Source organism: Tachypleus tridentatus, chromosome 10, assembly GCF_004210375.1.
Source record: "Tachypleus tridentatus isolate NWPU-2018 chromosome 10, ASM421037v1, whole genome shotgun sequence".
Lineage (NCBI taxonomy): Eukaryota > Metazoa > Arthropoda > Merostomata > Xiphosura > Limulidae > Tachypleus > Tachypleus tridentatus.
The window spans coordinates 78195556-78222655 of NC_134834.1; the positions used below are offsets into that span (position 1 = coordinate 78195556).

At 32.0% G+C, this 27100-nt stretch overlaps 1 protein-coding gene across 3 annotated transcripts; it reads left to right on the forward strand.

Annotated features, from left to right (window-relative positions):
• On the forward strand, positions 1 to 25363 carry Elp5 (Elongator complex protein 5). 3 transcript variants are annotated; one of them, XM_076462260.1, is made up of 8 exons: positions 2 to 892; positions 3764 to 3824; positions 8645 to 8725; positions 10492 to 10697; positions 15976 to 16145; positions 17446 to 17541; positions 22703 to 22794; positions 25066 to 25363. In XM_076462260.1, the coding sequence occupies exons 1-8, from the start codon at positions 838 to 840 to the stop codon at positions 25169 to 25171; spliced, it is 867 nt and encodes a 288-aa protein (XP_076318375.1). In that variant the 5' UTR covers positions 2 to 837; the 3' UTR covers positions 25172 to 25363. The 3 variants fall into 3 exon arrangements, with proteins under 3 accessions (XP_076318376.1, XP_076318375.1, XP_076318374.1); XM_076462259.1 differs by having other exon boundaries at positions 5 to 892; positions 10468 to 10697; XM_076462261.1 differs by lacking the exon at positions 8645 to 8725 and having other exon boundaries at positions 1 to 892; positions 10468 to 10697.
• Positions 25364 to 27100: the final 1737 nt, after the last annotated feature.

Genomic DNA, 27100 nt, shown 5'->3' on the forward strand with positions numbered 1-27100 from the left:
AAGATGGCAAATAACAGTTTGTTTCATAAAAGTAGTGTTGTAGTGATTTAGATTCTAAAATAATACAGCAAGATGGAACTTGTATAATTAGTTATATACCATAATGTTATACGTGTTTATATAAATATACCTTATTAACTTGGAAATTAAAAGAAGCACATATTTCAGATGAAAAGTAACTTCTTGAATCCTATAGACCAGTGGTTCTTAACCTTTTTCAGTGTTTGCACCCCTTTCAAATCAGTAATCATTTCTCGCACCACCTGGAAGCATAAATGTTTCTTCTTAGGAGAAATATAAAGCATACTCTTATGTAAAAATACAGATTTGCTTTAATTATTCATGGGCATCCTCGCACCCCTTGGGAATCATCTTCGCACCCCTGGTTAAGAACCACTGCTATAGACTCTTTCGTTTTTGTTTTGTTACAAATTACGAATTACAGTACAATTTACAAACGTCACATAACGTCGTTATTTTACTTCCTACCCGTTTTTACACAACTAGGCCTATATATGTATAAAGCGCGTGTTACGGTAGTCAATAGAACTGCATTTTGTAATGTCTTATGCTTTAGCTTATTGCAAAACTGAAATTTAATATTAATTAATATACTATATCGCTGTTATTAGTGTATAATTATTGTATGACATAGCATATATAAATTTTACTTTTTACTTGCTCTGAATGATTAAACAGTAAGCTAGCCTAGAGCATGTATATTTTTAGACAAAAAATAAGAATAAAACGTTAGTTTAACAGTTGTTATGTTATTGACACATGTGCCAGCCTAAGAGCTGCGTGATTTTGTTTTGAATATCAAGGAAAGGAAGGATTATGATTGCAAAATTTTTAGAGGGACATGAAAATCCAAAATTTATTTTAATTGAAGGTAGGTATGTGTAGTTTTCTTTCTACATGTTAATAATGAATAATAATAGTGGTAGAAGAGGAGTGTAATCATTATGTAGTGCTTGTTACATGTACTTTTGATTTTACCATATGGTAAACTAAAATGTAAAACAACAATTTCTTCTGAAAATGAAATAACTATAAAATATTACTACACAGAAAGTATAATAACGTATATTTCAATTTTATTAAACCATGTCATTTAAGTTCCTGCTTAGGACACTTGTGAGGTTGTGTTTAATAAAGCAGAAGAGTGGCAAAAGGTGTATTTTTATGTTATATTTTGTTTGAAAAATGAAAAACTTTAGATCTTAATAGTCTGCAAAATTTACAAGCAGCAAACTAAGCATTTTATGTACAGTAACACGGAAATGTTTCAGTTTCATGCATAATGTATACAAAGGATTAATAAAGAAAACTGTACAAGTTGTGTATGATGAGAAATCTTGATTAAAAAATATGGAATTGCTGAAAAAAATTCTATGCAGGCAAGTATGATATGGTACTGAAAGAGTACTTTTCATTTGGGTCTGCAATGGCTAAATATTGTTGTATGTAGGAAGGTATGGCATAATTCTAAAAGTTTTTTTTTTCCTTTGTAGACAAAATTAAATAAACCTCTTTTACAGACATTTTATGACCAAAATAGTGTTATTGGAAACTTCCTAATTTTTGTGTACTAATGTTTCATTTTAGGAAACACTGTAAAAACATGTGCTTCTTAACAAGGACTTGAAATCTGACCATAGATTGCTTTTTATCTTGTACACAAATGGAGTGACCCTTCTGTGTTGAACATCTAAAATTATTACTAAAAATATTATGTGAATGTTACTATTCATGCCAATATTAAAAATTAGCAAAACGTTGTCTGCCAGTGAGACAGTGGTCAGCTTACAGACTTGCAATGCTAAAAATCTCTGGCTTGATTTCCTGTAATGGACACAACATATTGCTTAATATGGTTTCTCTATAAAAACAAGCAAAAGGTTCATGCACAAGTATTAAAAAATAATATATTTATGCCATGCATTGTTAATCTTTTATGTTGTTCATTTTTTTGTAACATGCTTATTTTAAAGTAAAGCAATTTATTTATAGCCCAGCATAGCCAGGTGGTTAGGGCACTCAACTCATAATCTGAGGGTCATGGGTTCATATCTCTGTCACAACATACACGCTTACCCTTTCAGCCATGGAAGCATTATAATGTAACAATCAATCCCACTATTCATTGGTAAAAGAGTTGGCAGTGGTTGCTGATGACTAGCTGCTTTCCCTCTAGTCTTAAACTACTAAATTAAGGATGGCTAGTACAGATAGCTCTCATGTAGCCTTGCATAAAATTCAAAACAAAGAAATTTCCAAAATGTCCAAAGCTGTTTTGAAATCTCTTATCCTAGTTAACTAATGATAAAACTTGTCTCATTAAGTTTCTTTTTTTTTAGTCATATCTTTCTGAAACCTAAACAGATCATAACAGAGAGTTTCTGCTATCATGTAACCATCTTGAAGGCATGAAACAAATCCCCTTTTTCTTTTTCCCGCAAGTTATGAGAAGAATAAGTTTAAATGTGTAATTCCAAACTTTTACTTGTATGTTTTAAATTAGAGATTATTGTGATACGTATTTTCTCTAATAATATTCTCTAATAGAATATTGAGTACAATATTCTAAAAGATGCCTGTCAATAATTTTATGCAAGGAAATATTTTCACTGTATAAAATCACATGTTCACTGGCTATCTGTTTTTGTATCCAGTAGTTTCATAGTAACAATTATCTACTAACAAGGCAAATTGTTTACAAACTGTCGTCCCCCTAAATTCTTGTATGTTTGACTGGGTATATAAAAGGTTGGAAATCTTGAATATTAGAGAAAAAATATATAAAGAGGTAGGAGCTCAAACCCAGACTTGCTTTTTGACAGTGGTAAAAGATGGTAATTATTTATATTAATATGTCAGTAAACTAAAGATACCACAGTTTTTTAAAAACTACTTTAATTTATCAGAAGCTCCAGGCTCATTGAATAACTACATGCTTTGGCAATATTCCATCCTACTATCATTATGCCTTTTTAATGTTTTGTTTTTAGTTTATTAAAAATTATGACCTATAGGAATAGTATCCCTCATGATGTAGTCCTTGGTTTTAGTTTAAATAAATATTTTGTTAGAAAGATAAACAGATGGGTGTAGGGTAAGGATTCCAACTGGACAGCTCCAAGGTATGGAACATGTTTGATCATTTCTAGCAGTTTCATTGAGTCAGTTTGAAAAATAGTAATACACTTTTGGCAAAATCAAGAACAAAGCTTGTTCCATTCATTTCTGAAACAGAATGCTGCACTTTGCTATTGAGTAAGGAATGGTTATGTTAAATTTGTAATGGTGGCATTTGTATTGTAGGGGGTCACCTCAATATTCTAAAATGATTTGCATTATCTTATGCCACAAAATCTGTTTGTTTGTTTTATTTTGAAATATTGAACAAATTGAAGAAATTAAGTTATTCAGTAAACTGAAATTACAAAATTTTCTATCCACCATGTCAAAGTTAAATAATGTTAGATTTGGTCTTTTGCATATAATGAAATTGTATACTCTTTAAAATCAGGAGTTTTATTTTTAATAATTCTTGATTGTTGAGAAAATGGTACTAATTAATAAGAGAAAAGTTCAGAAAAATGGAAAAGAATGGAGTTGTGTAATGGTTTAAACTTCAGGAACTGAAAGTGATGGTGTCTTAAAGGAATTTCTTTTATTTCATAACTTGTTATCATCATTTTGTAAGCTATTTCAGTGTGAAATAAATCCATGTTTTAATTAGTTTTTTATTGTTTTGTAGATACCATAAATAGAAATGGGAAAAATTTATTAAATGCATTTCTAAAGCACTATATAAAAAGGTATGTTGTGTGATTAAAATTTTGATTTTACTTGGATTTAGTTGATGTATTATTCTAAAATGCGTTGATTATACCTGTATTTTTATTTATTTGTGGTATGCAGAAGTTTTCTCAATATTATGCAATATATAACTTCATGTTTTAAGTTGAATTCTTTTTTATTTGATTTAATGAAACAGAATCATGTAAAGAGAACATTAAACTGTATGTAATTTAATTTTCTTTTTTTAATGTGGATTTGTATGAAATAGTATTCTATAACATTACTGAGCTAGGGTTACTAAACTTTTACCTTTCATAAAGGACAAATAGTGTTAACTTTGTGTACTAGTAACGTTTCACACACAATAATTAACGAAGAAGATTACAGTGGTATGGGTTGAGGAAAGACTAGATGATTGAATAGTAAAATGGTTGGATGTGAGAAAGCAAAAGATTGTTATTAATGAAATACAAACAAACTCGATCGTTATTTCAGTAGGTTACCTCAGGGATTAATGATTGCATCTTTGTTTTTCTTATTTATATTAATGATAAGTAGTAGGGATGTAAAGAGTTTATTGTTTATGTAAGTAATGGTATAGATTTGGCATGTCTTGATTTTCATATATATTTGACTAAGTGATACATTAAAAACTTTTTAAAAATTATCTCGGTAGGTTTGTGGTATTGGCTTCATCATTGAATAGAAAACTAGCTGGATGGAAAACAGTAGATAGTTTTATAAACAAGGTTCAGTTAAATGAAACAGGACATCTCTGGGCTTGGTGTAGATACTTTTGTTATTTTTCATTTCCATCAGTGACATGAGTGAAAGATTGGTTAGTGAATTATTTAAAGTTGATGATGACATTAAAGTTTTAAGTAATGTTGGTTGTGAGAAGGAAACTGGTGCTTTAAAAGATTTAATTTATTAGTGAGTTGGGCAAATGTGTAAGGTAATGGATGCAAGATATCATAATTTGAATTATAAGTACAATTTTGGAGGGAAACATCTATGTTAACTGTTTTTTCTTCATAATACTATCTTAATGTACTAGTTGATCAGTCTCTGTAGCTATTTAGGTAATGTGTTTTTGCTAGTGATAGGACAAATATAATTTTAGGTTATAATACCCTTATATGTGTCATTAGTTAGGCCAGAATTGGAGCATTGTGTTCAGTTTTGGATAGCTTACCTTGGGAAGGATATTAATTTATTGGAAAGTGCTCAGAGGAGTTTAAGTTGGACAGTATATGAGATGGAAAGGCTATCATTTGAGGATAGGTTAAATCTATGAAATAAGTTTCTCTTTAGAAAAGAATATTTAGAAGGGATCTGACTGAGGTGCTTAAAACTGATAAAAGAATTGATAGTGTTGATGTGTCATCTCTTTTCGTATTCAGTTGTGAAAATGGCAGGAAGAGGGTACATGTATATACATTTTGGCAGGGGAGGTGTCATCTTCAGCTAAGCCAGCTTTATTTTGTAACAATATGTTTGGCATTTGGAATGGATTGCAGAAGGGTTGCAGTTAATGTAAGGTCGTTTAAAGGAAACCTTGATAAATATTTGATTGAAAAAGGCTGGTCTCGAACATTTTATTTTGAAGTTTAGTTTAATGGATGTGATAGCCTGGATGGACCAATAAATCCCATCATATGTGTAATTAGTAAGTTATTAAAGTTTGTTGACAAACTTCAGGGTATTTTTAACTGTATTGAGAATGTTCTGATCCAAAAGATTTAACTTGAATCAGTTGATAAGTTGGACAAATATTTAGCAAATGACCTTTGATTACAGTGTGAGGTAATGTGTTTAGAATATTGGAAATTTTGATCAAACATTTAATATGGATGTAAATGAACTCGGTAGTGTGACTGAAGAAACAGATTTTGGCATGTTGATAAACTGCTCTAGTCATAAAAAAAAATGTTCTGTTAGTAGCAAAACTAATATAATTTTAGGGTGTAATTAGATATATTGGTTGTAATTATCTCTCCACAAATCAGTAATCAGGCCTCACTTGGAATGCTGTATACAGCTTTTATTTCCTTATCTAAGAATGGGTGTTGAGTTATTGGAATTAAATGGTTATGTCAGAGGAATAAGTTAAGATCTCTTAATTTCTTTCTTTTGTGAAAAAATGAAAGAGATTATTTTATTGATAGGACACAAGCCTGTGCTTTCTTTGTGTTATATTCTGAAGATGATAGGATAAAATGGCAAACTATGTGTGTGTTTTTTTTAAGACAATTTCCTTTTTCTAACAGGGTTATTAGCTTATAAAATGGGTTGCAATTGGCAGTAGTGGAGGCCAGCACATTATAGAATTTAACAGGAAACTCACTGATTCTGATACAGTACTTACCTCCTTTCAAAAAACTATATATTCTCATTCAGTACTGCCCTCTGTATGTGAACTCTATATGTGAAAAAGAGGGTTTTATTTATGCAGCAGTTGTTAGGTTCCTTATTGCATGTTTGGGAGGTGCCTCCTGACTTATCTATCAGTCTTACCCATGTCCAATATTCTCACTTGTGTCTTATCCTTATCAATCTATTATGGGATTTTTCTTACATACATTTCCTATCTGAGGCTCTCCACAGAAATCCTGAGAAATTTCCTGGAGATATTTTTGTTCTTCTCTCCTCACTTTGGCTCTCATATTGTCTATGGCTCTGGTGTTACTTACATGTTTGTTTTTTTTTGTTGTTGTTGGGACTTTATATATTGTGATGCTTGATTAGGTAAGGTGTTTACTCTCAACATATCTTGGGGATTTATGTATTGCCCAATTTCTCAAGCATTATGTTTTTCATACAGTTCTGGAAAGTGTTGAGCCTCTGATGACATTGGTCCGACAACCTTTATGAATATTGAAGCCTATTTGTCTTAGTCAGAACTTCATATGCCTCCAATTATGGAATTTAGTTTGTTTCACTATCTTTTATGTTTTCATTCTCCATTTCCTTCCCTCTTCCTCAAAATCCCATGCCAACCAGCACCTGCCAGAAGTGATTCAGTAATTGCTCTTGCAGCAGGCCATTGAACCTGTTACTCATCCTTCCTGGCATTTTTTATTCCCATATTTTTGTTGTCTTCAAGAAAACTGGGTTTGGCTCCCTCAATTGCTTCATTTCACAACTCTGGTTTACCATGGAATTCTTCTTCCCTGAGATGGAAGTTTTTTCCAGAGTTGTAGAAGACCAAAATAGATGTCTCCAGTGCTTACCTATATTATCACCTCAGTCTTTTTCTTATCTTTGGTTTGTCCATTGTAAGTTTGTTTATCGGTTTTGAGCCCTCCTCTTCACATGTCAGGCTCAGCCTTCTCCTTCATGACATCATTGAATGAAACTGTTGGTTCAGCACACCCTCTTATCTCAGTTTCTTACTGCTTACAAACCTCTATCATTTTGGGGATGTGGTCATTTGTGACATCACTGGCCCTCCTTAGTCATGCTCATACATAAAGTCACTTCCCTGCTAGCTCATTTTATCCATTCATCTTTTGTTGATGTGTACCAGTGCAAATGGAAAGTATTTTGTTGTTAATATACAACAAGAGGGTTTCCCACTGATTGGTCTCCTGTGGTCTCCACATACAGGGATATTATTGTTATTTGTATGGTCCTGGCCTGTTTCATAGTTGGGGGGAAGTAATTGCATACAACAGATGTTCTTTTGATACTACTTGATAGTTCAGAGTTAATCCTTATGTTGCTCTGAAATCGGGTGGTTCGTAGGTTTGAGGTGAAGATGGTTTGGTTCTCATTCTTCCTTCACATAAATATCAGGACCTTACAGACAGGTTTTGGATGGCATTGACTTACCTACCACAGCCTGGCATGCTCTATCCACTCTAAATATAAGGGTGCATCCTTTTGTTTACCCAGCTTTCTCATTGTGAGAATGAGTTACAGTGTATTTCTATGGTTAGGATCACTTGCCTGGTGCATTCTCTCCAGCTTGGATATGTTCCACTTATGTTTTACTCTAACATTGTACAAATTCCACAGTTGGGTTAAGAGTGCATTTGCCTCAGAAATGGTGGAGTTCCCTTTTTCTGGTCTTTGGATCTGAATATCACATTTCCATGGGATATTTCTGTCATTCCCTTGCATAGGTTCCTCCTCCATATCAAAAGTTATAATTTTCCTAGTCTGAAAATGTATTTCTTATAAGTACTTACCTTATCTTACACTTCACACCCTTTTTTCCCATATTTTGTGGTGCTGATATCTTTTGCCAAACGTTGAAGTGATAGTTTGGTAGAGGTGGTCACATAAGCACACCATGCTTCTGTTGGTGAGGAGGTGAAACATAGTGATTTGCATGAGAGTCATGTTATACTTTTGCAATTCCAATAGAGGAGCAGAAGATTTGTGAAATGTAAAAAGTAAAATTTGCATATAGAAGGGCAGCACTGAATGAGGATAGCTAATATTGTGAACGGAGATAATTAGATATTAGAAATACATTTTCAATATAGGAAAATTTTAACCTTCTTAAAATATAAATGTTGAACTTAAATGTTTGTTTTTAAGGTAGTTAAGGACTAAATGATCCATTTTATTATGTAGGTTTTGTTATACAAAATGTTTATACTTGTATAATTAATTTTGTGAAGAGAAAATAAAATATTTGTGCTAATACTAGGATATAAAAACTAACATTTTTTTGTTTTAGTTAAATTGTGAGTAATCTGCTTCTCATTGTAATAAATTTGATACATATTTATGTAGTAAAACTTAAAATTAAAATTTAAGTTACTATAGAAGAAACAACATATATACGTGTGTGTTTAAGGTGGTTATATGTTTGTTAAATGTTTAGAGATATCAAGGTCCACTTGCTGTTATTTGACTTTCCTTCAGATGATTCTGGATCTTTATATAAAGAAGAGCTCAATCAGAGGTAAAAAAATTAGGTCATGGTATCATTTAATATAAAATTTCATTTTAAACAAACAGTCCAGTTTCATGGTAGGAAGAACTTTGGCTTATTCAAGTCAGTATTACTAAACATCCCAATATTTTTCTCAACAGTATATATAATGTTTATACACATACTTTTTAATGGCCAGCAGTCCTTAAGAAATTGATATTCAAACTTATTAATATATATATATTTTGTGAAATTGTGAACTGTTCCATGTTTTATTTATTTCATATATTTCTTAGCTATTTAAAGACATAGTTATTACAGGATAAATTTAATTATTAATCATAGGCTTTGAAAGTTTTAAAGTTTAAAATTATTGTGTCAGTGTCAGTGACAGCAGATGTATAAAATTTTCGCACTGTACCCTTTATTAAATGTTGCTGTTGAATTCAGTATTATTATTTTTTCCACTCATTGATAAATTCAGAACTATTTTAAGATGTTAACACTATGTAATAATGATTATACAAATATTTAATCCTTTCTATGTCAACTCTCTTTTTTTCAGCTTTCTGTGATATTAAATTTTAGGGATTATGAGATTTATTTGGTTCTTGGAGAAAATGCTGTAAAATCAAATTGTCTTCATGTAAATGAGATTGTAAAAGTCTCTAGTAATTTCACTTGCACGTTACTTACATACATTTGTATCGTCTGATGGTATCATAGTAAGGTAACAAACTCACATGCTATAAAATATGGGTTTTGATTCTTTGTGATAGGCACAGCATGGCTTTACTCTAAGAGAAACAAACCATAACAGCTGCATGAATACATGTATGGGATTAAAAAAAAAAAAAACTGATCAGGACAGGTTACGTTAAACATAACTATATGTGCATTTGAGGCCGAACCTTTAAATATTAGTTTATTTGAAGTAATGTAACAGCAATAGAAAGCTTGACCAATGATTCACATAACCACACATTTTTGTTTTAAGCTCTATATTTTGTATAGTAGCTAGATGTTATAAATGCTGGCATAAATTATACATTAATAGTCCTTCTTTGCCATTTTACAGTGCATCTTACGTCAGTAGATTACAGACTGCTTTATCAAGAAAGAACTAAGAAAATTTCATGTTCTCCCAAATATACCAGAAATCCACAAACTGACCAAAGATCTTTTATAAAAAAGAGTGTGTAAATTAATTAGTTTGAAGATGCATCATGCAATATGCTACACAGAATGATTTAATCACACCTGGCTCAGCATGGTCATGTAGTTAGAGTGCTCCTATTGTAATCTGATGATCATAGATTTGAATCCCCATCACGCCAAACATGCTCACCATTTTAGGGACGGTTGGTGCAGATATCCCTTATGTAGCTTTGCACGAAATTCGAAACAAGTAATAGAACATTGTATTGTATGTTTGTTGCCATGCAAACATAGTAATCTTAAAGTGAAAGAAAGTGGGTTGCCTTGCATGAAGAAGTCAGTGAATGGTATGTGTTTGTTACCCTTTCAACTTTTTAACCTGATATGTTGTCTAACTGGTATCAGTAAGTTAGTGAATTCTGTAAGTGATTAAGATTATTTACTGTACAATGAAATGAATGTAGATAACATGAATGCACAAGTGATTATTATTTGATTATCTTGTTAACTTTCCATAAAACTATGGGAAGTATGCTTGTCAGAATTAGGTTTTAAGTTGAATTGTATTGGTTACATACTTTGCTAATTATCATTTTATTTTTTTTAATTTATAGATTGATAATTTATGATGGTTATAGTGATCCACTGGGTTGGAATGGAACCTGCAACACAAATGGAAGAGTTATAACAAATTACAATATCCAACCTATACTGGAGGATTTGATTACTCAAGAAAATGAAAATATAATTATTACTGTTGATGGCTTATCAAATGTTCTTCTTCACATATCAATGCCTGAAATATATCAAATGTTTCATAAACTGCTCAGTCACTCATGTAAAGGTAAGAAGTCTTTGTCTCTTAGAGATTTTAAAAAATTTAGTTCAGCACTATTATTTGTGCATTTGAAAACAGCTAAAGGAATATGTAAAGGGAAAAAAAAGAGAGTTTTTAGAAATAATTGTTAAGGCTCTGCTATAGAAAAATTATACTAGTATCACAGATTCAGATTTCGTACTAGTAGCATTTACACTCAGACTGTTGATGACAAAATTTTAATGGCTATTCACCCCATTCGGATAGTGATCTTCAACAAACATGTATACATAATATTTACACAGTTAATTGCACTTTATAAGAATGATGTTCCTGGTCCTACCTTTGGAACTGCTCTCTCCACTGTCAATCATGCTCATTTTAATGCCTCCAATTTTGCACATTTGTTGCCTTTAAAGTCTTGATAAAAGTTAAGCCTAGTTTTTGGTATGGTTATTGTTAATACTTTACTAACTTTTTATTTATTTCACATATTCAGTTTTGAACCTCAAATAATAACAGGCACAAATAGTACAATATTCAATAACTGTGGTAATTTATGTGCCTTCCTAACTAAGCTGTAAGTGTGTTAAAATAATTATCTTGCTGTGTTTGAGGTGAACCCAGCAATAGCATCTTTGTGTCAAGATACAGAATAATTCAAAAGTTGTCATCAGAGTGAATTATTATTATTATAGAAATTTCAATAAATTAAAATCTTCTTTTGCTGTTGATTATAAATAACGTATTGGCAAATGTCAGAGAGAATTTTTGACATTTTTTTTAGAAGACAGTATGTGATAGGAGAGCATGACATGTAGATTTGACTTTCTTTTGTATATCTCTAAATCAAGAAGATTGAAGGCTATAAAATTAGACTTTGTCTCAAAAATATCTACACTTTGTAATTTTTATTAAAATTTGAAAACTGAAATAGGGCTGAGAAAAGATTTTTAAATGGGTAATTTGGAGTGAACAAGTATTGCATTAAACATAGAAATAAAAATTGAGAATTCCTCTAAATATTTCCTCTTAAAAATAAGAAATCAAAACTAACATAATATTAAAACTGATTTATTTAATTAAATTCCAAATGTAACTCTGTAAAACATCATGATGTGCACTTTGACCTCCACCTGTATACAAAGGGTTAACATGGGAATAATTCAAGAAAAGGCTGCGTTTTGTCATTTGTATAGCAGAAACTAAATCATCAATTCTAATACAGAGAAAATGTCATAGATTGGACTGAAAAGATCCACAAGTTATTATTTCTATCAAGAAGTGGAGTTGATTGTTTTAAGAGCCAGGGAATGTGTTAAATGAGAAAAGAGCCCTACTCTGTGATGTCCTCAGGTTCAACTGATTTCTACAAAGTGTGTTAAGTGGGTCTGATTTTTAACTACTAACTGAAGTTTAAGCTAAATCAACTGGGAGACTTGGATTAATGAATTGAATGATGTCTTTCTTCCCTCTTGATGTTCTCACATCAAAGAAGTCATTTGAAAACACATCTAAACTGTTTAAATTGTGGTTTTTACTTTACAGGATGATGTTTTACATTAGCAAATTCACTCATTGGCTCAGAAAGCAAGGTTTGCAACAGTTATTCAGTAAACAATTTTTTAACCACATGACCATTGTATCTTGAAAGGTAAATTAAGTGGCAATCACAAAATGTAGAGCTTTCATCATACTGCAAAATATTGACTGATATCTTGGCAAGCAAGGGTCACAAAGTCACAATGAGTTTTTGAAATTCATTTTTGCAAACTGTTGATATACTAAGTATTATATATCTTTACTTCAGTTGTTTTACTTTCTGCTAAGTGTTTGACATATAGTACATATTTGATATTCTACATCAACACCTGGGAACTCAGAAAGCAAGTTTTGCAATGCCTGTTAAGCTGAGTTCTTCAAGCTTCTAGCTATCATGTCAGTTGTGCAAACTGGTGATATACTAAGCATGACATCTAGTAACTTCAGTTGTTCTGGCTCATGACAAGTCATCTAGTCCCACCTATATCTACTGGGAGGTTGACTTTAGTGGCTCTGCTCTGTAACTAGTATTTCATCATCTGGCTTATGCACATCCAGATGATAAGTCAGTGTGACTTGAGATGGCATCCTTGTCTCCAGGTCATTGGTTCCTGTCACAAATTTCTAGTCAAGCCAGTGCACAAAAGTTTCATCTGTGGCCTTTGGATACAGGGTGTGGATGTACTTCATTCATTTTTGTGTGTGTCAAATGGGTGCTGTTACTTGTAAGTCAATAAACCATTCTGCCAGAATACAAAGTATGAATCGGGCCAGTTGATTTGATGTTGCTTCTGTATTGCTGGTATATTCAACAACTAGACCCAGTCTTCACAGTGATAGTTCTGATCTGTAATCATTTTGTCATAACACTTATTCTGTCACCTTGTGATCTTTAGAAGTTGATGATGGGTAAATTTGTGCTCATCGACTGATACCTTAAACACTCCACATTAAGCATTGCTCTCAGGAGGTAAAATGATGTATAACATCAACAGGGAGTGATATTTCCCAGCAAAATATGAATGTTCAGTGAATAACCTGTAGACCACTTTTCCTTTGCTCAGTATGCCATTATAACTTAAGGCAAGTGTTCATTCTAGTCAGTTCAGTTGAGATTAACAAACTTGGCAAGTTTACACTTAGTAATCTGTATTATTCATTCTGCTAGACCTTCTGATTGAGAATGATGAAGGTATGTATTCATCTTCACCATCACCATACCTTCCATTTTACACAACACAGCAATTATCTGTTGAAATTAATTCTCTGATCTATGTGGATCTCATCAGGTGCTGCAAATGTTCTACCCAACACTTGCTTCACTAACACATCAAAAATGAGCATGTTTGTCAAATAGCCTGTAAATCTCTGCTTAGTTAACATGTACACCATAATGATGTATGGTTTGTGCTTATCTCACTTGATTTGGTTAGAATTGACAAACTTTGTAAGCATACACCTAATAGTTTGTTTTATCTATTCTGCTAAAACATCATGTCAGACTGAGGTGATACAAAGAAGTGTATCTTCACCCCTTTACATAACTCAGAGAACAGTTGGCTGTTGAAACTAGCACCCTGATCTATATCAATTTCTTTTGGTGCTCCATATCATGCTCTTTGGTAGTTCAGCAACATCAGTTATTGTCTGTTCCAATCTGTCAATCAGTTGATAAACTTTGGCCCACTTTGTGAAGTAATCTATAGCAATGGGTATATTGTAATGATCTCTTTATCTTGGGATTGCTAATGCCAGATGCAAGGTCAGAGGTGACTGTTTAATCTATGAGTGAAATTTCCCAGACACAATGAGAGATTTATAACTCCACTTACATCTAGTTTATTGTCATATGACAGAATAAAGCCAGAAGGTGGTCTCATTTGGATGGTTTGGTATGTAGCAATGTATATCATTGTTGTGGCTGCTTCTTGGTCAGTCAACCAAGAACTCAATCGTTTGCTCTTTTACTCTCACAGGTGCATACCAAATTCCACCCAATCTTGAGAAAGAGCTAGGCTGACCAACAAACCCTTCCATATAAGTTTTCTGTTGTGATCCCCCAAGCCTATGCCCAGTTCTGACCTAGGCTGCATTTCCTGGAAGTGTTGGAACAGCATTTGTCACTTAATGTTGGTTTTGTGGAACATCTTGAGCTATTATTTAAAAACTGATAATGTGGTCCTAATTTATTGATTAAACTGTGAGCAGTACATTTGTCAGAGCCCTAGTAAGTCAAGTAATAGCTATAGTGTGAGAGATGGAATGTATTATTGGAAATACATTTTAAGAAAATCCTGATGTAGCAAGTGTTATCTCTAGAGAACAACAAATGAATAAAGATTCTTAAGCTAGAACAAAGTACACATATTGCTTTCCTCAACCATGTGTTATGTGAAAACTGTATAATCTCAAACAGAAAGGTTAGAATATTTCTACATTAAAATGGAAAAGTAGGAAATGCATGATATACCTGCTTAACACAGCAGTAAACTGATTGCCAGATCAGCATGATTGCTATACATCCTTTCTATTGATTTTTTTATTTTGAGGTTAAGTGAAGGACATCACTTAAACAACAAAGGTGGCTCATCTTTGACAGTATGTGGCTGGATTATTGATGTAATAGTTACTGTGATACCCAAAATGCTGGCTAACAGATGGATGAAAATTAAATATTGTCTTGGTATTTTGAGAGCCACAAGCAGAAAACTTGTAATATTGTACTTATGCTAAATGATGTGCAAAATGTAAGTTCCTAAACATAACTGATATCTTGTAATTTAGGTTTGTGATATGTTACATAATATTCAGACATCTTTTATATGGGTGCCAAATATGTTGCCCATTGCAATGCAGCTCAAAGTTATGGTATCATTCCACTGTATTAGCATATGCAAAACATGCTTTTGAAGTACAGGTAACTTCCCATAAAGATTGAAAATGTCTGGTTTATTCGGTCTTTGGCTTAAGCAGACTTTCTGACCAAAACATAATGTTGTGCAAAATGTGTGCTTTTGTGATAGACTTTGTAGTTAGTGGATGTTTATTATTAACCTCACAAGTCACTGCTGGTGAAAATATATCTTATTGTTCTTTAATAAACAGTTTTTAATTTCACTTATTAAAAACTGAATTTTTTTTTATGTTTTATGTGTAATAGTATAGAAGATATATAAATATTGTCTCTTTTGCACCAAACAGATTGCTTTGAGACAAAGGGGAAAAATACAATATTATTTAGGAAGAAAATGATTCAAAAGATTCAATCACAAGTTTGATGTCTGCAAACAAAACTATAAGTTAAAAAACCAACAGTGATTACAGTTTAAAAAACAAACATAAATTACGTTCATATGTTTTTCTTAAACATATTTAAGGAAATTACTGAGTTTTATGAAAATTGTCTAAAAGGAGAGAGGTCTAAGGTTCCATAAAATATACATTCACTTCAGTAGCAATGACAAAATGATATTACCATGTTAATAGAAATAGAATATTCTTCAAAAATTGATCACTGATTACAAGAGAAAAGAATTTTTTATTGGTGAGTATTGTTGTTGAAGGATTTTACTGCACGTAAACATTAAAGGTATTTTGTAATTCATGTTTTACTGACTTGTGTTTTTTAGTTTCTGTAAAAAAAATCCACTATTGTAATAACTGTTCTGTTAATTTTTTGAAATTTAAATTTTATTGTATTTTAATCTTAGACAGTACTTCCATAAGAAAATATTATTTCATCAAAATAAAAACAATTTTTCAGTTAAGCAAGTTGTGGCTCTTGTCCATAAGGATGTTCATGACAGTGGAACTGTAACAGCTCTTGAACACCTTGCTTCAGCAGTAATACAAGTACATGCTTCTGAGATAGGAAGTTCTCTGATGATTTGTCATACACTTTACAAGAAACCAACAGGAAAAGTCCTTAGAGAAGTAATTTATAATTTTGTCCTTAGGTTTTGTAGAGTCTTTCTTTTTTAAAAACTATATTTTCACACAGCCTCATAAAATTGAATTTTAAGTTTTATATGCATTAAGTGAATCCTTTTTATTTTCAGCTGGGTCTTTAGTTGTATCAACAATTGGAGAATTGTTTGAAAGTGAAATAATAGAAATCCAAAATATTCTTTTACACAGTTCATATTGATAAGAGAAGCTAGAAAAAATTACTGAATTTTATAGTTTGCATTCTTGGCCAAGGAAGAATCAGGGAGTTTTGTTTTATAGACAAAAACTGGGAATAGTCAGTGAATTTTGTGTGATATTCTAGAATTTAGGTGGTGAAAAAATAAATTATCATTAGCTACAAAACTTCACATGCAGGTTAATTTTGATGCATGTAGCACATCATTGTGCATATTTTATGAATAAACATAGGTTAATTTACATATCTTTTTGTTCACTATTAATTGTTATGGTGGATGAAGACAATTATAATAGATTACTTAAACAAGAACTGAGTTCCAAGCTAAACGAAATGGATGGGCTCCAGAAAGAGTTTTGTCTTTTAAATTTACTACCTACAGTACAAAAGTCCTTAACAAATTGCTATATAGATATAAGCTATTTCCATTAAATACATTCAGATACAGTATTTTCCTCCCTGTCCCCTGCTGGTACAGTGGTAAGTCTTTGGATTTACAATGCTAAAATCAGGGGTTTGATTCACCTCAATGGACTCGGCAGATAGCCTGATGTTGCTTTGCTGAAAGAAAAACACACATACACTTCCCTTCCCTTACAAGATTAGCTGTTCTTGATGAAACTTTGTAGAATGGACGAAAGGTGCAAGACTTTTGAAATGTCATCCTCTCCAGTTGTGTCTCCACAACAGGCAGTTGCTGTCTATTCTACAAAGTTTCATCATGAATACTCTGCCTAAACGATCTATCAAAGATCATCTATTCTTATTCAGTGCTGTCCTCTATATTCCCTCTTTTGACATATAAGTATAGATGGTGCTCAGTAGGGCAACATTGAATTCACATGCAAAGTCAGTGAGAATAGATAGATCTATTTTCATTCAGGGTTGTACTGTCCCAACAATTTTGTTAATGTCCTTTCATGTAAGTTATATAGAAAATTGTTGTATTTTGGCAGTTTCTTAAATAAAAAATAAAATATTTTATTTGATGGCTTATATTTTGATTTGATAGTAAGAAATAACGTGGTATAATTTTTGCTTTTGTTTTTACTGACACTTTTGTCCATTATTTTTCTTGTATTACTTCAGGAAGAACAATTGTGTATCACAGATAGCCATGATATAAAGAATATAGAAATTCCTTTACACAAGAAAGTGGTTAGACCTGAACCCATTATCCATCAGGTTTGTTGATCCTTTTTTTATTCCCCCTTTCCATTCGGGAATCAACATTTTATTGGACATGTTAGCATGATTTCTGTTTTTATCCAATAATTCCATCACCATGTATTTTAATACTTTTATTTTGTTTTTTAATTATTCTTCAGATTAGATAGGATGATTTTCATGTGAAGCCAAAACATAGTGTTTATCTGGTGTTTGATATCCTTTTTTTTATTCATCTATATACATAAGTGCTTATAAAATGTGTCAAAGTTGTTGTTTTTCCTGTTCATTGAAGAACCAACGTTTCTTCTATGTTTTCCACTTATATGACAGTATGTCAGTGCTCAGAAATAACAAGATGTTATTTGTCTTGTTGAAGAATTGTTTGTTTGTTTTTTAGAAATGCCAAAACATTTTTATTTTCTCCAGTTAAAAGCTTAAAACTTGCAGAATGTTATTTATGAACATTGAATGGATTTTGCTTTCTTAAAATATTATACCTCTTGTTAGTGTGTATGGTTAGATCTGTATCCTTAAATTAAAAAACTGGATTATAACCTGTGTTTCCTGTTATGTGTATGACTACACTATGTAACAAAACTTTTACTTTTTCTTGTTCCTGGGTGGAAAGTGTTATTTCCCAATTGCTTATGTCTAAAGCAAATGGAAAAGACCTGTTTTTCTCTTCAAACTTTGCTTTTGTGACCTAGGTTATTGAATTTTCAAATTTACCCATTTTCCAGAACATTCCAGGTAGATTCATTGTTGAGGCAATTTGAATTGCCTGTAACCTAAACAAGTGGCACCTCTTCATTGATAGCTCATCCAGAAGCCTCAAAGCTGTGCTGCTCTATTATGGGAATAAGTATCTTTTCTTCTCCCCTGGCTGATTCGGTGCACCTCAAAGAGGAATGCAATAGCATCAAGACCTTCCTAAAAGCCTTGAAGTATGATGAGTATGGCTGGGAGGTTATTGGAGACTTCAAAATGGTGGCATTTCTGATGGATCTCCAAGGAGGTTTTACCAAGTTTCCCTGTTATCTTTGCCTTTGGGACAGCAGAGACACTGCAGAGCACTACAACAGGAAGCACTGGCCACAACAAACCGAGTTCACTCTGGAGATGCACAATGTCAAGTGTGAGCTACTAGTGGACCTCCAGGTGTTATTCCCACCATTGCACATAAAGTTGAGTGTTATGAAACAATTTGTCACAGCTCTCAATAAAGAGTCTGCAACGTTCAAGTACTTTCAAGACTTCTTCCCTAAGCTGTCTGGGGCAAAGCTGATGTCTTTGTTGGGCCACAAATAAAGAAGATTCTGGAGTGCACAGAATTCCCCAAGAAGGAGAAAAAGCTTGGGGCAGCTTTGTCACAGTGGTGCAGGGCTTCTTGGGCAATCACAAGGCTGAAAACTATGTGGAGCTGGTTGAGGCTCTGGTGAAGAACTATGGCAAAATGGGCTCACGATGTCCCTGAAAGTCCATATCCTTGATGCTCATCTTGATAAATTCAAGGAGAATATGGAAGCATACTCAGAGGAGTAAGGCAAGAGCTTCCACCAAAACATACTGGACTTTCAACGCCTCAACCAAGGAGCGTAGAACAAAAACATAATGGGAGACTATATTTGGGGGCTGATACATGAAAGTGATTTACATTACAGTCACAAACCTCAAAAAACTACTCATTTCTAGACATTTTGTTCATTTTTGTGTAACTTTAGTATAACTACATGTAAATCTTGATTCATATGTTGTTTTATTCATAACTTATGTAAATAAAATGTGCAAATTTGCCCATTTTCACATAGAAAATATGTTAATTTATAAATTTCATTATCCAGGTCACAAAAGCAAAGTTTGAAGGGAATAATGGCCATTTTCTGTACTTTTACAACATAAGCAATTAAGAAATAACACACACTATCCAGGAACAAAATTTGTGTTATATTGTGTTATCTGCTTCTAAAACCAGTAAAATATCACTTATATGAAAGTTTGGAAATTATCATTTTGTTTAGTCAGAAACTTCTATCATATAAACCAAAGATCTAATCATAGTGACATTTGATATATCTATACATAAAATTATTTTCTCTGCCATTAAGAAATAACACACACTATCCAGGAACAAAATTTGTGTTATATTGTGTTATCTGCTTCTAAAACCAGTAAAATATCACTTATATGAAAGTTTGGAAATTATCATTTTGTTTAGTCAGAAACTTCTATCATATAAACCAAAGATCTAATCATAGTGACATTTGATATATCTATACATAAAATTATTTTCTCTGCCAATGAGTAATAAAATATTAAAACTAAAAACTTTATATTTGCATGAAAAAGTTAGCTGTTATTTTTAGTTTTATTTTTTTTAAAACAGTAATTTGATACTCGCATGTTTGGTAACGTGTAAACCTTTATAACAATCTGTTCAACAAACAGTTTTTGATACGATATGACCTCTCATATAATGGCTTTCATATATTTGCTTTGCCCTGAGACTCCCATGAACATTATGTGTTTTAATGGAATATAGTTATGTGGTAGTATGCAGATAAGCATATGATAACCCTTCCCCAATAGTAGTGTGACACACCCTCCTAGCACAGCTGATTCCTTCTATCTATATGTAGATAACAATTATAACTTCTTCATTTGGCACTCATGTGTAATCATTCTTAGGCTTAGGTTTTTCTATCTTCATCTTACACATACTACCCTTTTATGTTATTGTTCTTTCTTTAACCTTCTTTCCGGATATTGACTTCCCCTATTACCACCCTACATATGTCCTACTATCTCTGAATGGATAAGTCCTATTTTTATATATTTTATCTTTACAGTGACTTATTTTCACATTTCTGGATCCTGACTTGGTGAAAAGTGGTGCCTGTCTAGGTATGCTTAACTTAGAATCTCCAACATTTGAATCTACAGGTCTTAATGCTCACTGATAAGATGGGGTGTTTCACATGACCACTAGAGGTATCTTGCTTCATAAATAAGGCCTCTACTAGTCCTAACCAACTTATGGACTGCCATTAATGAAGTAATGTCAGAATTATTGCCCATACCTTCAGTCCTAGTTGATAAAACTGGGACTGGACTGCTCTTCAGTATAGGGTTTTCATGATCAACCATTGTATTCCTCCAGATTCCACACTGCATTGTTCTCCTTCTTCTAGTAGAGTACAGAAGTTCTTGCTACTTACCTGTTTCTAGCTGTAGGGATAGAGGCTTCCTCTTAAGTGTGACCATTTCCACTCAGTCAAGATTAAGGCAGTAGTGTTTTGTCTGTTTAGATGGTGAGTACTCCTCCTACTGCAGACCAGAAGCTACCTGATTTTGGACTGGATGAATCCACCTATATGGCCAGTTGTCTAACATCCAGGCAGTGGTAGAATAGTAGTCTAGGATTGAATTGGTGTAGGAACAGCCAATATAAGTTCTCACACATCTGGTTATTAGGGGCCTTACTCATACTGCAGACCAAACAAAAACTTCCCAATGCAGCCTGGTTTAGAACTGCAGTTGGCCCCACAAGTTAGTGATGGTAGAAAGTGGGAATACAAACTTGCCATGGTGTTGGTTGTGTACTGGATGTACACACATGTACTGTGCCTGAGTTGTCAGAACAGAAGTTATTTTCCTCTTCTGCTTTTTGGGTTTGAGGTGAAGACTGTAAAACAAATGTCTGGTGCCACATGGTTTGTGACTGAAGTTGACCCACTGAATATGGTCTGATTTGCCTTAGCCACTGCACACCATCTGATAGATCCTACTATTGATTGAACAGTTAAGCAACACATTATATTTACAATAGATTAAGAGTATACCTAATACTTAGAGGGTGTGGTCTTCCACAAGTGTGACCCTATACATTAAGGTATCTCACTCCATGGATTCTCTTCAGGCACCTTTCAAAGAATGTTCATCTAGATAACTTTTGCACCATTTCATCTGTCCATTCACTTTTTCAGTGTGGGATTCTACCTGTTATGTGACAAGAGGTAAGTTATCATATCAGAAGTTAACATTTTCCCATACTAAAAATGTATTTTGCATAGTTATTTCCTCCACTCACACTTCTCATCCATTCTCCTCAGTTTCGATGTCTTTTTTTGCCTAATCTTAAATTGATAATTGTGCTCTTCTATATAGAAGGAGTTATCTGTGGTAGTAGGATGTTTCACATTCCAGTTAGTGGAAGATTGTCACATGCTCACATCCATGCTATAATGCAGCTAATACTACATGTAAACATGTGGTGTTAGGTGGTAGCCTCAAGGCTAGTGGCGAGTGAAAATTGTGTGTATAGAGGGTAGCAAAAATCGATGAAAGCTATTATAGAAAGAGGTAAATATCGGAAATACCTTTTCATTCTAGGAAAATGTTAACATTTCTTAACTTCAAGTAAAGATTTTATAATTCATCAAGTGACAAAGTTTAAAAATTATATAAAGATGTTTTACACATGTGGTTATTTCTTACTCATGCCAAAAGGTTAAATATAAACTTCATGGGAAAAGATAAAACTTTCTTGTATTTCAGTGAATAAGGTAAGCTAAAAATAACAGGGTTTGTTAACTACATGTAAAAATATGTTTTCATTGTAGTTTTGGTTTTGTAATTAAAGAGTTCTTTGTTACTGCTATTAGTTATACTGGGCAAATTATTATTCTTCCACTACATATGTTTGTTATATTATTAATGTGATAATAATGTATTATTATTATATTATTAATGAAAATTGTTAATGCTACATGATATTAGATATAAATCCTAGCTGAGAAGCAGCTATTATTTTGAGAAAACAGTTTAATCTGAAAAACAATTAATTTCTAATATTTCTTTGAGTACATACAGTTTTATCTTTTGAAGTGTAAGTAGACGTTTACTTAAATGACTTAGATATAAAAAAAAAAAATAGAAATTTCCTTACAATGTTACCTTACTGAATAATTTCTACATATAAAAACTTTTTCTTAAGACCCACAGTTCATAAGGTAAAGTATATTAATAACAATGAACAACTGGGAGAGGTATTTCTGAATGCATTTGACTAAGAATTTTTTCTTGAGTTAAAGATAATTAAAAAAGTGTCCTGAGTTTTGCATTTCATAATTTGTTTGCACTTACTGACTTATTGAAACTGTTGGACAATGTTTTGTAGACTCCAGATCCAGCAGCTAACCTGACATTTAACCTTACTTTGAAAGATGATGAGAAGAAGGCCAGAGATCAGTTAGTATTGCCATATACAAGGTAATAGGGAATTAAAGTATTTTGAATCTCATTTAATGCTTTCTTTAAGCAAGTAGGTAAAGCATTTGTTTTCAAATTAAAAATCTACAATTTATTAATGGTCTTTTTTTTTCAACTCTCTTATACTTTATATGCCTAAATATAAAAGATTAGGCATAGCAAAGGTTGAAATTAGAAATTATTGTATGGAAATAGATATTGAAAAACATAGACAAGCATGACTGCTTTTTCCTGTTATTTCACTAATAATATAGTTATTATAAGAAACAAGTTACATAAAGTACTAGTTTACTATATTTTGATGAACTGTATAAGATAATTATTCCAGTTTTACCATTTTAAGATTATCATAAATGAATTAAAATAATAATGGTGTTACAAATAGTTTGTTTTTGTTTAATAAGGCTCATTTTGTAACAATAGTCACATGTGCCCCATTCTTGATTCTTCAGTTATAGCAATGAGTAATTTCTATATAGAAAGGAGACCAGATCCCTCTTAACAGACATGTGGGGAGTGTGAATTTTCATACTGTAAAATAAAGCTTTAAATATTACTAAACTTACTATGTTAGATGAGACTGAAGTAGCTGAATACTTGATTTGCCACTGAGACAATTTTTAGTTGTAGATTAAAAAAACCAACAACAACAGATTCCATATCTTAGGTCCAGAAATATGCGACAGAAATTAAATATTGGATCATAATGTAGCATGTGTAGCAGACTCCAGGTCTGTAATTTTAAAAAAACTGCTGACTTATTTTCTGACTCTTCTAATGCTAGAATTTTTTAATGTATTCTTTGTTGTTATTGTCAGTATTTTTTTATCCATTTCAGTATTTCAAAAACCATTATATGATAAAAGATTTAATTTACCTTATCAATACAAACAAAAAAGGAAATAGGAAGAAAACATAATGTTTCCCTGTTTTAATAACAAAAAAATAAGAATGCTGTTGTTTTGCACGATGAAAGATATGTTTATTAAATATTCCAGCCAACTGGTTTTGGTGACACAGTTATTGTAATCAAGGCTGGCAACTACGGTATTAGCTTGGCCTATATTAAACTCCAGCAGTTAATGAATAAGTTTGTTTTTAAAACAAGGTCAAGAGATGAGGGGAGGGAGGTTGGTAAATATAGCAGTAAGCAGTGTAACATTTAAGAGAAACAATTGTTTCAGTAGGACACATTGGTTGGTCTTTTATCTAAACATAAATATCTGTTGTTTTTTTACCATGCAAATACTGTATCATAAGTTCCTTTCTCTTTGTTTGTACAATGCTTCAAATTTTTCACATTTTTCTAATCATAATTACCATCACATGTATTGAAATGTTCAGCTGTAGTTAAGGGTGTGTTGCTGCCCATTTGTTATGTCATACTAGTGTTCTTTCAGTCTTGTTTTTAATTTCCTTCCTATTTGTCCTGTGTACATTTTCCTCAACTACAACTGATTTGATAAATACTATTTTTGTCTTGAATAAATATTCAATCTTTGAGTGTTTTTAATTATGTAACAGTTTAGCTTTGAGGAATGATATATATCTTATAACCCTTTAATCTGAATGCTTTGTGATTTTTTTCAGAAATCACAGGAATCTGTACTAATTAACCTATTTTGTACTAATTTTAATGGAGTTAAATTGGAATATTTTAAAACAAGTTATAAAAGAAATGTGTAATGTGTTGATTTAATCCAGCAAAGTCTTGAGGTAATCCACAGAGACAAATTTTGTTTATAATAGATTTTTTGTTGTCCCTGAAAGTAAATTTCAACTGTGATGTTTTGCAGCTTAGTATAAGTGACACAGGTTGTTATATTCATAGTGTACTTGTGATCTTCAGGTTTCTGCCTTGGTAGACATAAATTATCTGTCATATACATATGATGATATTGTTATTTGAGAATTTACTTCTAAATTTAGAAGAATTAATTTTTGTGTGTGAAAAATTATAAAACTATACAAAACATTTAAATTTTTGCCACAGTCATCCACTGTTGGCTACTATAAAGTTGGCATTGAAATATTTTAAAAGTAAAGTCTTTAAACAGAATTAAATAAATGCAAGAAACAGATTAAGCAGGTTACATCATTTACCAGTATATTAAGTTTAGCTGACTTTTTATTTAGTTTTAATCAACATTTTGCTACAAACTGATGAAAATTCTTTAAAAGCAAAAAGAGGCTAGACAAATTGAGCTGTATTGTTAAACAGAAAAAATTGATAATTATACTATTTCTGTAAAAAAATTTTTTCCCTTACAGAGAAGCTGTATCATTATCATCAGGTGGCACTGGGAAGATTTTCTACGAGCCTGATGAAGCTGATGATTTGGATGAAGATGATCCAGATGATGACTTAGATATTTAAAAACAATATTTTTACTTTCTCTGTTTTCATAAAATATTAATTACATATATATATATAACTTCTAATAAAACAAGAACTTTTAATCATTATTTTATTTATTTCTAGCCTCATAACTTGCACTCCACAATTGGGGATTCTACTGTTTTATGTAGGAAATAGTTTAAGAAAGTAAATAAATTGGGATTCATCGAGACTGTGTACTTAAAACAACCAAGTTTCTATACTTGAAGTAACTTCTAAAGTTGTCTAAGAGTCAGCAATTATAATTTTTTAAGTACATTGAATAAAAAAAAAGCTTTTATAAATTTTCAGCTGCTACTGTAAAAAACAAAGTAAGGAGTTAAGATATTTTTGTTAACCTTCTGTCTTAATTTTAATTTCATGTGCAATAAGGTCCCAGTTCATGATTTTAATAAAATTAATAAAATGTCTTAACCCCAAGAACTTTTCCATTTGTTTCGTAGCTATACAGAACTTATTTTTTTAAATTTTGGATAGCTTACAAGTGTCCAAAGTTTACCTTCTACATTCTAACATCACATTTTGCAAAAAACATGTTTCAAAGAATAATCATAGTCAAGTAAAACTAAAGATAAATTGCCTTAGTTCAAATGCCTTTGGCCAATTTCTTTTACTACAGACAGCTGATGGTATTTTGTCTCAAGCAGTAATTAGGTGGTATTGCTGAGAAAATGTTTAGAGTGAAAATAGAATAAAAATGGAAGCCTAATTTTTATAGCAAAACTTGCACTGTAATAGAAAAATGTAAAGTTTTTGTTCAACCAAACTACTATTTTATGAAAAAAAGTTTTTGAAACAGTATATAAGCATTCTTGTTGAATTGACCATACTTTCACAACCATCATTGTAGTCTGTTTAGTTTCACATCCGATCAGAGAATAACCAATAAATCTGGGGAGTTCATGCTATGAACCTCTGTTTCAATGGAGAACTGAAATGACATGGCAGTAATTTAGGTTGTTATGTCTGTTTACCAAGTATAAAATTTATAGTTCCCACAGTTTCCCTTATAACTCTCTCTCTCCCTCTAAAAATACAACAAACTTCCCTTATGATACTTAAAGTACCCTTTTTTTAACAGGTCTCTGCACTTTGAATGTCCTCTGCACATTACTGTATCACACCATACATTTGCTATCTCCTTGGTTACTATGTGAATCTTTCAAAATCTCTATTTTCTTTCAATTCTGTTTTAATGTAGAAAGTCAATGAAGTAAACTTCTAATGTTTGTTCACTGTAACCATGCTTGGAACTTGGTTTATTAATTGATCACTTAAGCATTATCTTGCAGGAAGGATAGCTCTTGATGTCCCAAAATAAACAGTTCTGTTTTTCTGTCAGGCAGTCACATAATGGCCTGATGCTGGCATGCCCTTGCACTGGCTGGGTAAAATTAATGTTAGTACGTAAAGCCAGGTTCAGCCCTCTTAGGCAGCTTCTGGTAAGGTTTTTAGATTTGATTATAACATTAACTTTGTTTTTATTTTAGTTTTAATTTGCAGAGCAAGACTTTGCTGTATTATTTTAACTTTGGGCTTTTCATTTTGTAATTCAGATTTTGCCTTTTACTTTATAGGTGTATCTCATATTGGACTGGTTAGAGAGACAGCTCACTAAGGTTTCACTTCATTTTTCTCTTTCTCTCACTGGTCAAATATGCTCATTACATAATTTCTTTTCTTTAGTTGTTAAAGATTGTAGTTTTGATATAAGTGTCTATTTAAATTTGTATGATTTGTAACAATGTAATTTTATGTTACTGTTTGAAAGACTCACAACAATTCTACTGATACATCTAACTGTAACCATATTTATTCCTATTCTCTGTTGTTAAGGTATAAGTCTTAATGATAACCAGTAGCTGTATTATTAACTTTATAAGTCTCTGACTTTGTTGTGTAGCTCAC

What these genes read in the sequence shown, in the direction of transcription:
- Elp5 (XM_076462259.1), top strand. Translation starts at nt 838, where the DNA reads ATGATTGCAAAATTTTTAGAGGGACATGAAAATCCAAAATTTATTTTA. An exon ending in AAAGAAGAGCTCAATCAGAG is followed by an intron (nt 8,726 to 10,467) that starts GTAAAAAAATTA and finishes TTTAATTTATAG; the next exon opens with ATTGATAATTTATGATGGTT. An exon ending in CAGGAAAAGTCCTTAGAGAA is followed by an intron (nt 16,146 to 17,445) that starts GTAATTTATAAT and finishes GTATTACTTCAG; the next exon opens with GAAGAACAATTGTGTATCAC.